The 16,592-nt window shown below is 41.5% G+C and overlaps 1 protein-coding gene across 1 annotated transcript in view; it reads right to left on the minus strand.

Moving 5' to 3' along the window:
- PTPRG (protein tyrosine phosphatase receptor type G) overlaps positions 1-16,592 on the minus strand; it is a 410,943-nt gene that overhangs the window by 53,317 nt on the left and 341,034 nt on the right. The window contains exon 13 of the mRNA XM_063347764.1: positions 14,188-14,320. Coding sequence (XP_063203834.1) covers positions 14,188-14,320 — 133 coding nt within the window. The remainder of the gene's footprint in view (positions 1-14,187; positions 14,321-16,592) is intronic.

Genomic DNA, 16,592 nt, shown 5'->3' on the forward strand with positions numbered 1-16,592 from the left:
AACAAAAGCAGTCATGTTGAACTCTGACCTTCTGCTACCACAAAGAGCTAAATTAATTCCCTACAGCACATCAGCGCTGCTTTTGAAAAGGCCCAGACTCTGCAAAAAACAGATGGAAACTAAACTTATGGGCCTTTAAAGATGTCAAGCACTTCCTCGCAGTGATGGCATAAGAATCTTTCTTCTTCCCATCAATTTTTTTATTAATCAGAGCACACATGGCAACTCCCCATGTGGCACCACTCAGGGCTCACCCCATCAACATAAAACTGTGCGAAATTATCACCTCGGGTTTACCACTGGGATAACAATACTTTTATACCTAGAATTAAAAAGATGAATTGTCACAGCCTGGCAAATCAATATGCAACGGCAGACACCTAACTCCAGTACTATTTTGTTGCCCCTTTTCTTCCCGCACGTCGTTCCCACATTTGCTACAGGATCTGGTTCGGAGACCCAGAGAAAGGACTCCCATCGTAGTGTTGTCACCTTCGTGCTTTTGCTTTCAGGACCACCGTTTTGGAGATTTTGAAGCACAAATGCGTTCTGGACAGCAGCAAAGCCAAACCTGCTTTGACAGCCAAATACACTCCAGAGACCTGCAGAGCCCTTGTAGGTCCCCAGATTCTCATCTCCATCACCACGTTATGTGGAATAGAAGATTCTTGATGGCCCATTTTCTTGAATTTGTTTGTGTGAGGACCAGAGTCAAGTTACTCTTTCTCCCCGGCAAAGAGCTGAATTGGCTTTTTTACCATCAGGAGGGTGGTGCGGTTGTGAAGTGCCCAATCATTTCTGAAGAGACATCGGGCACCTGGTGCCAGGTCCTTATTCACAGATGACAATCATTACTGTAAGCATAAGAAAAAGGTTTCTGCCCTCCTGACTGCAGCCAAGTGCTCCATGTGCGTTGGCTTTGCGGTGATAAATGTCACGTTTACAACGGGTTTTGCAACATGAAAGTCCATAATTTGCTTTCCAGGGACCTGTGCTTGATTATCAGGAGAGTTAGAAGCATTCACTGAAGTCTAATGAATAGAATTAACACATCATTTAAACAGGGACTAATATGTATGCAAATGAGAAAAAGTTAAAAATAAGAGTTCAAGCCATAATTTCAGAAAACGTAGACTGCATCCTTATGAAATATGAATGTTTCAATTCACCTCATATCTTTACATCTATGTTAGCTGCTTTGCATGTGAACAATAGGGTGCATCAAGCCCATTTTGATTTTTATATTTGAACTTGGACTTATAAAATGGATTATATTGAAACATGAATAATATATATGCTAATTAAAGACTCCATTTAATGACATAAATAAAGACAAAGACTAACACAGGCTAATTTCCATTTGCAAATTTCCTAATTACTGTATTTTCCTTTGGAAAGCAGAAACTTTATTTCCACAGCTTCAGAAAAAAAGAGAATATTTCCTTTGCTCGAATTATTTTAAAAATCTTTTCAACTTTTTTATTCTTTAGGCTTGATCTCCACAGAGATACAATTGCTTTGCGTAGATAGATTCAGTATTAAATATCACCTGAGTCAAATTACGGTGATTTGTGCATGCAAATGGTGTTATTTACTTAATTATTATTAGATTTTTCTCTAATAAGCCATTAGTTTTGATAAATATAAGGTGTATCCACCCCTCAATATCGCAAAGCATGTTCAGAGTAACTGGCAGATGTAAACCAAGAAAATGTCCTTGATGCTTGCTAAACTGTTAATCTCTCTCTCCCTTCCTCTTCCCTGCCCCCAAAATTAGACAGAACAAGGGCACAGGACAAGCGCATAGTTGTAGGGAGACAAGGCATTAGCAGAAAACGTGACTACAACTCCTGTCATGCAAAGCCTACAGAAAAGCTTGCTGAAGAATAAACAGATTGCACAAAAAGCCCTTTTAGGTTAAAAGGCTTGTTTGTACGTATAAGAGTGAGGGAAGTGGTGAAAAATAGTTCATTCAAATGAATATGAAGCCTGTAATGATATCAGGGCCAGGAGAATCTTTTTTTGCTGTTGTGTAAATGTCGGTTATGTGGATAAAGAAGCCTAGATTCAGCCTTAACTCACAAAACCAGCAGCATTTGCAGGCTCTGAAAAGCAAACTGCAAAGCAAACCCATTTACTCCCTGACTGAAATAGCACCCTGAATGCTTCAAAAATAAGGAGCTGTATGAATGGGAAGAGACTAACCATTCCGGTACGTTTATGTCCTAGGCTTTTATTAAAAAAACCAAAACAAAACGTTCCAAAAAGTATCAGGTATGAGGACTGCATCTTCACAGCTTTCACTTCATGTCTGTAACACCAGTTGCTATTACCAATGAACACTGAAATTTAGGAAACTTGTAAGACCCAGGAGTAAATGGTCGTAATTTTGGGTTACGATGTGGTTGGAAGTCCCCCATGCCCCCAGTGCTGCTAGCTCTGTTCAGCTGCTGCCATCTGTATCCGTAGCATGGCTGCCGGGAGCACAGCCTGGCACTGCGGGGCAAGAGGCTCTCCCCGGTCCTGGCTCCCCATCCTCTGCCCTTGTGGTGCTCATCCCTCCACACTCCTCCTCTCAGCATTAAAGGAACCAGCTTGGGGAAATAAATACCATAAGAAAAGCTGGAAAGCAGCTGGAAGAGTCGCAGGCCAGTTTACTTTGATCACTTCTTTAACAGCATAAAATCCTTTTCTCTGACGAACCGCTCAGCTCCTAAGAAACGGTGAGGTTGGCAGATGTAATTTCCCGTGACGGGTTTAGGAGATGCACTCCCCCAGCCTGCCTTGCAGAGGGCTATTCTCCGACTCCCATTCAAACTCCACAATTATGCCAAATATCCATCAGCAGGGTAAACTCCATTCCCTAGCTCCATTCCCTGCCAGCAAGGGATTTGCTCCATCTGAGGAGCACCTGTATCACCCGCCTTGTGCCTGTGCGAAAGGAAAGATGTCCCTTTATACATGACCTGGACAAGCCCCTGTCTGCAGGGATTCAGCATCGTAGCCCTGAGTCCAACCTGTGGCATGACAGAACACGCCTCGATCCGTATCGGCTTAAAACGCGTTTGACATGGAGGTGAATGAGATAAGCTCATGCTGCTACAAAACGTGAGGAATTTTACCAGCACTCACTGAAAACTTTCTGATGGTGGTTAAAAAACGGTTTTAGAGAGTGAATCGCTGGACAGAAATATATCCATTTAACCGATAATCTGATCAGAAGGAAAATAAAAAACAAATTTGACCCTTCAGAGGATAGAACATTTGTCACCATCGAGAAATGTTTTGATTTCTTGTCCTTTTTTTTTTTTTTAAAAAAATTAACAATATTTTTAAAATTCAAATTGGGCTTATTTCTATTACTTTGTAAATGTCACTTCGTAGGATATTTCAAAACGGTTTTGTTCTATTTTGGAAAAGACAGGATTTCCAAAACATGACACAACCCAGCAATCAAGAACCAGGCAAGCCACCTACGCCTGTTTCAGCTTAAAAGTTAAAACTTAAATGGATATTAACCTGTAAGTCAGTAGAGTAAAATACACGCTGTTCATAGCAATAGAGGAAATGTTTTCTTTTAAACAAACAAACTCAGCGCTCTGCAATAAACTGAATGAATTCACATGCTAGCAACATTCGTCCTAGCAGCACAACGTGTGTTGTGCATTCCAAGGCGTTGTTTTTTTTCCCAAATTGCACAGGTTTTAAGAAAAGTAAAATTAAGTCCACCCCTGCTTGTTACTGTTTTCCTAGGCTGCTGATTCCTAGTATTTATCCAAGCAGTTAAGATTGCTGAATTGATTTAATATTCTTACCCTATAATTTTACACTCAGACCACATCCTGCTGTGAAATAGCGAGTGCTAATGATAGCCCAAATGCTGCTGTGGGACTCAGGACAGCACAGGGCCCTTCAATAGCTATATTTTATGGTTACAAGGAGAGAGAAAAAATATAATTTATCTGGTTGCTGTGGTTAATTCACAGTTCCACAGTAGAGGTATACTGTTCCCTCCGGGTACATCTACTTGTATTATAGGATATTTCATTGACAGTTTGTCCGAGACATTCCTCTAGCTCCGAACCTACCAATTTATGAGAGCGAATCGACTGCAGAGATACCTGTACACACTTTCACACATACTCTTACCTGCTAAGAATATTATAGAACTGATACAAACTAGCAGCAGATCAAACAACAAGTTAATAAATTGTTTCTTCAAGCCGAGAAGGGGAACAGAAAAAGAACGCATCAATCTTCTTAAGAAATAGTCTTTTTTTTAAAAAGTGATTTAATTTCACAAAAAGCATTTGTGAAATTTGTTTCTCTTTTAAAATACCTATCATAACTTTAAAAGCCAAAGTTCAAGAGTTTTAAGGCTGTATAAAAGTTTCCTGTAGAATAGCTTACAAAAGACCCAACAGACGAGTAGGAGAAGCCAGTGGTGCCTGACGTCCTCTACCCCTGTGCTCGTCAGAAACCCCATACTCCTCATGGCATACTATTTCTCAGCACCTACAAACCAGTTCTTAATGGAGCTTGACTAAAACATTTGAATATTTAAAAAATATTCGTTCAAAATTATGCCTTGTAAACTACTGCCTTTAATCCAGTTACTGCACATATAAAATCTTGCTCTTTTTTCAAGACCTCGCCATTACAGCAGCACTGGGGAAGGCATTTCCAGAAAAAAAATGCCTGCAATTAATCCATTTAATTAGTTCCACAGAAACAAAACACAAAGATCAATTGCAGCTGTGCCACAGATCCCTCCTTGCCTGCCCTCGGCTGCCCTTTGCTCTCTTTGCAGAAGGAGGTATTTCTGGAAATGTTGGGGAAATGTTGTTACACCTCTAACAAAGCGGTGAGGAGTGTGTCAACAGCAGTTTTCCAACTTGCTGCCAAGACTTACGCATAAACTTCACCCCCTTTAGGGATGGCCTGTGTGGGCCTCTGGGCAAAGCATAGCCTGAATGTCTCAGCTCTTATGGGACACATCGTGTAGCAAATTAAAAATAAAAAAAGAACACTTTTCTTGTTTGGGAGTTTTCAAGGTCACCAACGTGGTATTTTGAATTCTAGTCTTCCACGACTGAAACACTTATTCTCCTGTTGTTTGACTTACGATTGCATGCTTGACATTATCTTTTAAAATAAAGGTGATGCAGATCTGGGCTCCCACTGAGCTCAATGGCCGCACCCATAAAAGTGCCTGCAGAAAAGATGTTCACACAACTGACCCACATGGTAGTCACCTCCTAGGAGCTGAGGACCAGTTTCAGCGTGAGAGTTCTCATTTAAAGATGCTGTTAAAAGTAATCACAATCCAGCAGGCACTAGGACTGGTGGGGCCGGGATGAGTGGTTTCACAGCTGTGAAATCTTGGATCTTCGAGCGATTGCCATTCCCCATCTCCTTTGCAAGGAAATGCTTTCATATACCAGTCTCTGCACGGATGTTTAGATTTGGTCACCCTGGGCATTTGCTCACAGGTTCTTTGCCCTGGGCACCAGGGGTGGCCTCACGTGGCACTCACTGCTGGTGATGGGGCAGCATTGACATGTGCAGTACAGATGGTCCCTTAGATAACACACAACAGGCACAACAAAGCGCAGCAATACCAACCCCTTCTCCTCTGTTGTATTTTTAAACTTCAAATCATTGTTTTACTTGTAACTCTTCCCCTACTTTTAGGCTCCCTGCTGCAGGAGAACAGATGGAACAAAACTCCAAACAGATTTTTTTCCACCAACCTGTGGGTCTCCTGACACAGTTGTCCTCTGCAAGCTGCCTTTGCAGTTTCTTTCCTGCCCATTTTTATCTTCCTTTCACTCTCCCTCCAAAGCTAGAGCCCTCCCTCTCTCCTCCCCCCAGTTCTTAGATGTGCTCTTTTATCGGCTTCACGTTATTCACTTTAAACATGATGCATTTAAACTGTGTCTTCCACATGCCTTTTCAGGCTTCTAGTCCGCGATTTACAGGACAATTTATCACACTACACCATTCCTCCTCTTTTCTCACGCTTGCATGTGTGCTTTCAAGTTTGCACCGCAGAGCTGTGGAGAACCCGCCTCGAAGCTCCCGTGCAGGATCAATGACTCCTGCAGTGCTCCTGACGAATGGCTGCTTAACCTTGTTTTGGAGCCTAGAAACGATGGAAATTCTGTAGACCACTGCTTTCTTGTCTTTCCTATCGTGAAGCTTTTTCTACTGTCAAACCTAATTTCTCTCTTGCTGCAATTTAAGCCAAAGACTCCTCATCCTCGGAGCGCAGAAGATCACGTATTCCTTGCAGACCCCTTTCACGTACTAGAGCACTTGCTTCAGCCCTGCCTGCCCATCTGGTCTAACCAGCTTCCTCATAGAAGAGGTATATCACACAAGAACATCCATAGTCCTCTCTTATTTACACCTGGAGATACACCAGCCTGCTATAAATCTGGATTTGCTTTTCATTTACAGGATAGTTGAGGGGAGAACATTGCTTCATGAAATTCAGATGAAGATGGGACATGCGTGTCACAGGAAAAAGCTGGCTTCAAATACCTGGCATGAAGTAACTTTTTATTGCAATTGCATACTCTCAAGAACCCATTTAAGGTTCTTCAGTCATGTGGACTCAAATTTACAACGGCAAGGTCTGATTTAGCTGATACCGTTATTCAGGAGTCACTCTGTTAACATTAATGGGACCGCACAGGTTTAAACCTGAAGAAAGATGTAGACTGTGCTATTTCCTTAAAACGAGACATTCCTGGGTCAAAATGTGTTTACTGATTTTTTTATGTTGCTCCTGAGACTGTATAATTAGGATTAAAAGTACCATTTTCTGAGCTTTGTAGATATCCAGATAGTTCTGGAAATCACCACTGATCTGCATTTAAGCTTGGCAAATCCCTCTCCAATTTCTTTCCTTTCTCAAGACAAAAATTGCTGGTTTGTAAAGCCGCAGCTCACTACTAGCCTCACCAGCGACGAAATGGAAATCTTGCAGAATTCTGGTTTGCAAGAAAAAGTAAAACTAGTGTTAATTAAAGAAGAGTAAAAGTAACAGGCATATAATGAGAGAACATGCCCCTTTCCACAGTCTAGCTCTTAACAGATCATACAGCATGCTTGAAAAGCAACTTTCCATCTGCAAATCTGTCTCTCTCTCTTTTTTGTCTAATGAGCATGAGTTAGTCTGTTCAAAAGCCCAAATGGGCATCTCAGGGCCAATTCAGCAGCAGGGGGTCCGTTACTATAACAACTGACAACTCCTGTGATTTCTGAAAGGCCCTAAAGTAGCCATTTGCGAAATGGTTATTGAGCAAGAAGTTGGGAAGGAATGGCTGTGCCGGGGTGCAGGTCCCGGCCTCCCCTGCGCACAGCTGTGCTCGCCGACCTCAGCCCTTCACCCACGGAGAAAAACCCGGTGTCCCACCACCCTTGCAAACAGCTGGGTCGGATTCAGCCCCCTGCAAGCGGAGAAGAGAGGAGGCGAGGACAGGAGGCACAGCGGCAGCACGCTACGCTTTGGCGTTAGCAGATCTCCTTGTGGGCTCTCCCCCCCTCGCCCCAGGCTGCACGTTGCCGGATGAAAGAGCAGAGATGCTGTCAGAGAAGTTTTCATATTGATTTTCCTCGTAATGGAAGAATGACGAGCGCTCAAAGGATACCGAGAGCTACAACAAGTAACTGGCAGCTGCCCTAAGCTTCAGGCTTGAAAGCGAGCTGCCTGCCGTCGGCACAAAGGACGGGCTTGGTTCCCCGCGCGGGAGAAGAGGGAGCTGATCACAGGCCTGCTCCCCTTTAATGAAAACGAGCAGCACTTTGAGATACAGCACACAAAAGGGCCCAATATTTCAGTACTTTTAGCTCCGGCACTGGCAAAATCAAACACAACCTGGATCTTCTGCAATAAAAGCTGAAGTGCTTTTCCTGCATTGCCTGGGTTGAGGCAGGGAGATCAGAGGGCTCCGAATCAGGCTGGGCTGCATCCCACTTGCCAGGCAATGATCTGCCTTATCTCCATCCCTCTGAGGCTGTCATCAGATGAGACTAGATGTAGCCATTCCCAGAGGAAAATGAAGGCAGGGCCTGTTCAGCATGAGCAGGGCACATCTGGTCACTAAAAAGGTAATGGAAGCTGAAAGAGGTTTCAGGCACAGACTCACCTCGTCTCCCCGTGGCGTTGCCTGTCTCCCAGTTTAGGAAATCTCTTGTCCTTGTCGGCTAATTCTCCTCACCACCTGTGATGACATGGGTTGTGCCCTGGGGCACTGCCATCCCCAAGCGCCCGGAGGTGGTCCTCAGGCATCACTGGGGGCAGTGTCAGCATGAGCATCCTCATCCCTCCTGCTCATTCCTGCCTCGTGCTGGTCCCCCAGTTATGCTGGTGCAACTCTGGTTACTGCATGAACCAGATTGGGAGCTCATTTGGTTTAAATCAGGGCACAAAAACCCCTCTCATTTTTTTTTTTTAAACATGGATTGTTTCTCAATCCAGCCCTTCGCATGGTTGTACAAACATTTGCATTGGTATCACGAGGACAGAACAAGGGCAGGAACAGAGGAGGCTGCTTCATGCATCTGAGACATTCTTAAAATCAAGACACAGGCTCTCAGAAAGTGTTACCACCTAGCATCCTCCGCGAGTGAGAAAATGAGCAGAATCACGGATATTTTAGAGTAAGCTGAAAGCAGCTTTTATCATTGTAAGCAAGCAATTTTACAATGGTCTGTAAATTTGCAATGTTCCTTTTTCAATCAGTACAGTAGATGAACAACACATTGTGTACTCATAAAATAAAACCTAGAGATAGGTTCAAATAACAATTTCAGCACTTTTTACAACCTGCTACAGGCAGAAGTTCCTTTTTTTCCCCATTGAAGTTTTAACACTGTCTTAGCTATGGAGCAGTGCAAGTTCCCCAGAATTTAACACCAAAAGGCAGTTTTCCAAGGCACCGTTAGTAGATATGGTAACCGCATCAGTCCTTGGTCTTACGTTGCAGCTTCCATTTCTATATTACAAACTGATTTACAGATACAGACGACCAACCTCCTTCAGTGCTATTTTACCAGTGACGGAACTCAGATCCTGAAATATCGAACACCTGAGCTTGCTCCCAGTGAGGTCTTTGCCACAGAGTTCAACAACAATACTGTCAAACCGTAAGTGACTTGGCCCCGGGTCACACAGAAAATCAATGACAGAGTCAGAGAAAGAAGCCACATCTCGCAGTGCTCAGTGCCGTTTCTTCTGCACAGAAAGGCAGTGCCAGAGAAGTACAAGGCTCTACCACAGGACCCGTCCCAAGGATTCTATTCAATTCAACAGGATGCTTAACAAAAACCTAAGAAAACTCTGTCTACTAAATTCTATAGGGTTTTGCCTAAGGAAAATTAAAGGCATCTTTTTCCCAAGCTGTCTCATATACACACACGACTATAAACAAGCAATGCAAGCTTGCTTGCTCTTTGAAAGGCAGCAGCTGTGTTGTTCCAAAAATCCCTCCTGAACGTAAACATATTAGCACTGTATAAACAGCTTGATTTAATAAGAAATGCAGTACAATATTCCCGTTTTGTCTTTGGGATCACAATGTTGATGGCGGCAATAATTCAGAGGTGAATTATGATATCTGCTGAAAAGAAAGAAAAAGAAAACTCTCCAGCTATAGTTGTGAATTAATTTCTCCCTCTTAGCTGAAAATGAGAAATGGCTATAATTTAGTTCCCATTTAAAAGTTGCTGTTGGCTAAACTCTAAAATCTTAATTGCTTCTTAATATTCTCTGCTTATTTTTGCCTTTGAAACCACCATCTATAGCACTGTAGTGTTTAGATCAAAAATCAAAACGGAAAACAACAAGCGGAAGGTCACCAGTCACTCCTAAAATACGGTTGTTTTTTTTTTTTCTAAAATGCCAGAAGTTAATGTGTATCAAAGTATTTTAGTTGATTTCCCAACTTTAGTCACCCTCCTGCACCTCTGCGAAAAAGAAAGTGGCACTGACCCTGGATTTCCCTTGAAGTGTCAATACTCAGGACTTGTTCAATTTGCAACAGCGTACAGTGGAAGTGCTAGAAAAGACAGGTTTCAAGCCATATTATGGCTCAGCATGCTGTAGGATCCTGCCTTCTTGCAAAAAAACTGAAGTCACACTCAATCCCTAAATAGTTTGGAGGTCACTACCAAACACACTGTGCAATTCTCAGAGCTCGTTGAAAAGGCTGCGAGAACAACAGTGGCAAAGACTGCAGACAATCCAAGTCAAATTTTAAACTGACCTTGAAGAAGTGCAGAAGGATCTCATGATGCTGAGTCTGGGTATAAAATCACAGATGCAAACAAATGCCCAGAAATGCAAAAATAACGTGCTTGGGAAACTGCACCTTACGATACACACATTTTAACAGTCTCTAGATGAGTAGTGCTCCAGCGAAAGATCCTAAAATCCCAGTGAGTAGTTGTCAGGAATACTCAGGGGTTTCCCCTACAGCACACAATTCCAGGAACCAGTACGAAAGGAATGAAAGCAGCAAAAGAAATACCAGTGTGGCACTGCAGAAGCAAATGGTGAATGTTGAGGAAAATGAGGATCTGGTCTCCTCACCTTTTCTGCCTGCTAAGACTCAAATTCTCGACTCGATGCTAAAAGAAATCAGTTTCAAGCACTAGAGGCCCTGGAAGCAACAGTCCCCTTCAGCGTGCTCATGACAGCTCAAGGATCAGCCAGGTCAGCTTTTCCTCAAGAGGAATCAAAGATGCACAGAAGGAAACTTAAATTACAGCCATCATTGTCCCTCCTGCCCAGGAAGCCCAACGGCCAACCAGCCCCTGCAAACTTCGTGGCTCCTGGTCATCCTGCGATGGTGCTCTCCTCATTGTTCCGGGATAAGAGGCAGTGCAATTTTTGCAGCTTCGTTATGCTGACCTAGTTTATCTTCCACTCTACCAACTTAAAAATCACATAGCCCTCTTTGCACAGCAGTGCCATTAAAAGTCCCAAATTCAGGAAACTTTAGCTGAAGGGTAATTCACAGCTGCTGCTTGCCTGCAAGTTCCCATCCCTTTTCATTACTGAGGTGGCCATCATGCTCAAAAAAAGGAAGTGACCCTTTCTCTTCAACATCAATCATATTCTTTCGCCATTTGTCCAGGATCCACATAGAAAAGGAACTGAGAACAGCAAATTACCTCTGCAAATAAGGGAGTCTCGTTCAGAAATTGCACAGATCATTTCCAAATATATTCAATTACAAGAAGTCTCTAATGAACACAGCGTGGAAGCTCAACAGATAAAGAATGGAAAAGCTTCATCAAACAGTGACCGCTTCCTATCCCTCTCCTTTTCAAGTAAAGGGAACAGAAAATGAAGCTTCCTTACAACGAGACATCATCACAAAACTTATTTCGTTGCTGTATCACAGAATGAGCTACAAAGGATCCAAACAGAGATAAACGCTTTGCCAAACCTTCACAGGCAATCTCCCCAACTCCTTGTTTTGGTCCCCGGATAACAGGGCATTGATGCAATGCAAACAAGCAGAAGGCTTTGCTCTGCTTCGTTGTTCTACTTATGTCACCTCTGGTCTCAAATCATCTAATCCCACAGATGCTCAAAAACACAAAAGTGAAAATATCATTTGTTTTACCCTCAAAATGTATTGCCAAAGGGTAACCATGTCTCTTCTGCATTTTCTAGTTCTCTGAGTTTTGTTTTGTAATGCTTTTTCTCACACCAAAACAAAGAACTGCTGTGCAAGAAAAGACCCCTTGGTCCAACACGGCTGTCCCCTTGAGGGTTATCCTTTCATAACAAGTGTTTCTCTGCTGTGCACTTCAATACCATGTTTCCCTTACTGAAAAATCTGTCTCAAACTCGTTTTCATGCCATTGGCTTTGATGGTGTTATTTAGCAAATTATTCCATATGTTGCCCATTACATTTTAAGCTAAGTATTTCTTCCTGAAAATCCAGATCACTGTTCCTTTCAAACTTGTAAATTAGACTCTGTGGTGCTTGAGGATCCATTTTTTCCTTACTTTAAAACACTCACAGAGAGAAACACTTTATTTTTCCTAAGGAAAGGTAATCACACTGAAAAGGGCACAAAAAATGCTGTGTTGCCACTTCAGTGACACGGTCTGCACAACGTGAAATGTTACTGTGGACTATTTCTGTTATAGTTGCTTGTTGTTTTATCCTAAAACACACGTTGACATTTTTATACACTCTCAGTATTTGTTAAAAAATCCTCAGAACTCTGAAGGTAGACACAGGAGATTATTTTGAAGGTAGTACATGTGTGCTCTCAAGTTTGTTTATTGTTCCTCAATTTGTTGCTTAGTCTTTTTCAAAAACTTTTGACTGCTACATGACGTACTTCCCATGTCTATATTAATTTTTAATCTCCACCCTTTTTAAAGTATCAATTATACACAAACAATTGATCCACTGCTGTCAAGGGCATTAATGACAAAGCTCATAATATGACCAAAGCCACTGATGAATGTTACCTACTCGTGCATATTATGGAGAGCAGATAAGAAACAATTGCTGTCCATATGCAAAATAGCAAACGTTACTGGAAAAGTAATTTAGTTTCAGTTAAAGTCTTTGTTCATGTATATTCCTTAATTTATGTGCACGTTTGTTATTACGAAGCAAATAAAAATTTTATGAGGTGGATGGTTAGGAATTTTGAAGATAAAAAGTATTTAACTTTAATTAACATATCTTAATTTTAGACTTGAGTAATATTATGATCTATAATAAAAGTATTTATCAAAAATGAGTCCCTAACTATTGGTCACTAAGCCAGCACTTTTCAACTTTAATATCTTCACAGGGACGGTATTGTTACTCTTTGAGTGAATTAAACACTAATTTTGCAATTATTTCTCTCAATCCATTAGTGAAATTGCAGGAAATGGAAATGTTTTCCAAACAATGAGAGGCACCAACATTCTTATTGATAATAGCTGCTAGCATTTCATTTCAAAACCTTTCCTCATTAGAAGAGCATTTTGTATCAACGCAAGAGAACTATTACTAACCCCTCATTACAGTGCTTCAGGATATACCGTATCCTTCAAGGGCTTGCCTGGTGTGAATGGCACCGAGTTTAGTCCAAGAATGAAGAAAATATACACTGAAGGAAAGGACACTACAATGGGATCTTCGGAAACTTTCCAATTTCAGTTTTTGTGCACATATCATGGCAATTTTATTGACGTTAATTAATTGCAAATGTTAATAGAAATTATTTTCACAAGACTATTGTCATCTATTTATTGTTTCAAATGTTCCCAGCCTCAACAATTTGGCCAATTAATTGTCAGCAAAATGAGTGTACTGAAAAACAGCTTGGTAATTTTTTAATTGATTCTGCAAATATAACAATCCATGGACTGCTATTTCTCATCAAAGCTACTTTTCCGTGTCCCACCTAATCAGATTTTGAAATAATTCCTAAATACCTTCTACAAGGCTAATCCCTGGGTAATTTTCACTACCAGACAAATGCGGTGTCTCTGGGTTCTTATTCTGGCACAAGAACCTGCTGCAGGTTTTAATCTACTCTAAATCAAATAGAGATGGATTTGTCGATGCTAATCCTAGTCTCCACTACTGAACCAATGGTGTAAAGGACGGTATCTCTTTGTCAGAGGCAATCTTTACTTTCAAGACCTTGCACGTTGCACTTCTGACCACTTCACCCACGCTAAAGAACTCCTACTCAGAGCTTTGCTATGTAATGTGGAAAAAGCGCATTCCCCTTTCTTGAAGTACAGTAGAGGAAGAAAAGAACTGCTTAAGATCATGCAGGAGGTCTGTGGCAAAGCCACCCATGGAACCAAGTCCAGTCTCACTGGACTTTTCTCCCAAGACCACCCCTCCTGAAGGCCAAGAAAAAGATACTTTTTTATAGCTATATTAGAGGGACTAATTGTGAAAATATTTATTGGCATTACAGCTGACTCTGCCATTGCTAGAGAACTACCAAGCTCATTTTCATGACACAAAAATCAATATTTAAGACAGCTTAATAGTTAACCAACAGAGCTGTTCTAGCATCCAGAGAGTTATCTGATGCCATCTATCACCGTAACATCTAATAAAATGAAAAACACAGAACCATATTAAAAACCACCACCTGAAATGCATTTTAAATGATAATCGGGTTCCAAGGCTCACCTCCAGTAGACAAGCACAGCAATGAGAAGAATGAGGCACACGAAGGTCAGCGCTGAGACCACAATAAGCGGGATGATCCATTCCATTTTGCCAGGAGAAGGTCTCGTGGCCATGCTGGAGCTGTTCTTGTCAGCTGTGTGTCAAACACATAACAAAAACAATCATTAAATGGAAAGAGAATTACTGTATGGAAAAATATGTAAGCAAAACAAATAGCTTGTCCATTTTACATGGTATGAGTAAACAGAGCAAAGATCTTCTAACTGCAGGGTGGGACTCCATTTGTCTTTAGTCTGAGACATGAGAGCACAGAAGTATGGTGTTTATTGCCACATATGGCTTGGATTTTACTACTGCCTGTAATTACACTCTCATAGACAATTTTAGGACTCTATCATGCAAGCACCTATTATCAGATGTGGAGTACCCCACTGAGTCATTTCACCACGGTAACAAAGTAAATGCTTTGCTCGGTCATCAGTGTTTGCAGATAAGTGCACTCTATTTCTCAACACTACAGGACAGCCCTGTTTGCAAAGCTCAGTGTAATACTTTGCTTCAGAAATAAATTTCTTGGTAACTATCTTAAAATAAAAAATCCTCAACATGTTGGGTGTCATGTCACATCATTTGCGGAATTGTCACAATCTGGTGAGTTACTGCATACGAAAGCACTTTTTAGCATATGGATTGTCAAGATGGATGGATGAATGAATGGATAGGATGTGTTGTAACTGACAGAAGAAATCATTATGCCACAGCTTTTGAACAAAATTAAAGTTGGTCAATATCCCGAGATCTGGCCGAGTAACTTCATTTCACTTTTTGCATGACATCTTGTTAAAATTACTGTATCATATATAAGATGACTATCTAGAGATTCTGCAAGTACTGGAGCCAATGAGCATAGACATTGTATCAACATATTTCAAAAGACATCTAATTTGTGTAAATTCATGTAGACTTGATGAATAAATTTTTTTAGACAGAATGATAAAAGAAAAATACAGAAGCGGATCTGTATCTTATTCATGTTTCCTAACAAACAGGCAGTAGTCGATCAATACCTGTCAACAGGATGAAATGGGAAAGGATTAGTGTAAACAGCTTCAGATTTGAACCAGGATTGAGACGTATGCACTTGACTTCTACTTTTTAGCCTACGTGAATCTTTCCTTACCAATGTGCTTCCTTGCCCTTATTCAGTATTGTATTATCATATCTTCTGAAACTGCTGCAAATCCTACCAGAAGAACATAATTGCCTTTTCACTGTAGGCAGGCAAAACACAGATAATTGGAAGTCACCAGATGTCACATAATATGAAGTCATACTCTATTTTAATAGCATTTAGATTATACTCCTCCGTAGGCAGGAGTAAAATTCAACTAACATGGAAGTAAAGGTTAATTGTAAATGCTTTTGCCTGACTGCTGAAAACAGAGCAAGGCTGCAGGCTGCTGCAAGCCCAGCAAGAAATCTTTCTAGTTTTAAGAACTAGGCTGATGGAGGTAATGCCCTTTAGCAAGCAGCCTAAACGAGGTGCTAATCAGAGGGATGTTTGGGGGGAGTGAGCGTGCACTGAGTATAGAACGGATCAAGAGCGAGATGAGTAGCCAGTTGCCTCCAACTTCAGTAAGAAAGGCTACCGAAGGCACCAAAAGCGCCACTTTGCAGAATAGGCACACCACCTTGTACCTCGAGCACGTGGTGACCTTTCGTCTTCACAGCACACCAGTAACGTACAACATACCGTTTTTAAGACAGGTCTTTGATTTTCTTGACTAGCAAAGAATAAGGAAAAGGCTAATTCCAGAATTAGAACAAAGGCTTATTCTCTATATTTGCCAAACTTGCAAAAGTCATAAGTCCTGAGGCATCGGTTTTTATCAGCGCATTTCAAATCATTTAGCAGCATGAAAAAATTAAGCCTGTTGAGGTAAGTGTTACTAATCAGAATGGTAAAAGGAACAAAGCAAAAACCCATGCAATGTAAGAAAATTAGTAGGGGAGCCAAACAGTCCCACCACCTTACATCCATTAGGGTGTTGCTTCATTTCTCTCCAAGGACAGTATTCTGTTTAGTTTTACCTCCACATATTTCTACACAAAAACATATGTTTCTGTTTGCATGGGAAGAAAATTAAATTCCATTGTAATCACAGCATGGGCTGGAGTCCCAATGCACACTATTAAATTCTGCAGCGCTCACGATGCGCCTCTTACTCAGTCTACTGTGGAGAACACACTTATCTGACCCTGCCAACTCCCAAAGCCACAGATGTGAGGATAAGAAAGCGTTCAGTATGCTGAGTGCTAGAACAGCAAATGCCATTCCCACATGGCTGGCCCCGAAATTCCAGTTGGGAATGCCCAAGCAGTGTCGTGCTTCAGAAAAAAAGGGC

Source organism: Chroicocephalus ridibundus, chromosome 10 (assembly GCF_963924245.1).
Source record: "Chroicocephalus ridibundus chromosome 10, bChrRid1.1, whole genome shotgun sequence".
Lineage (NCBI taxonomy): Eukaryota > Metazoa > Chordata > Aves > Charadriiformes > Laridae > Chroicocephalus > Chroicocephalus ridibundus.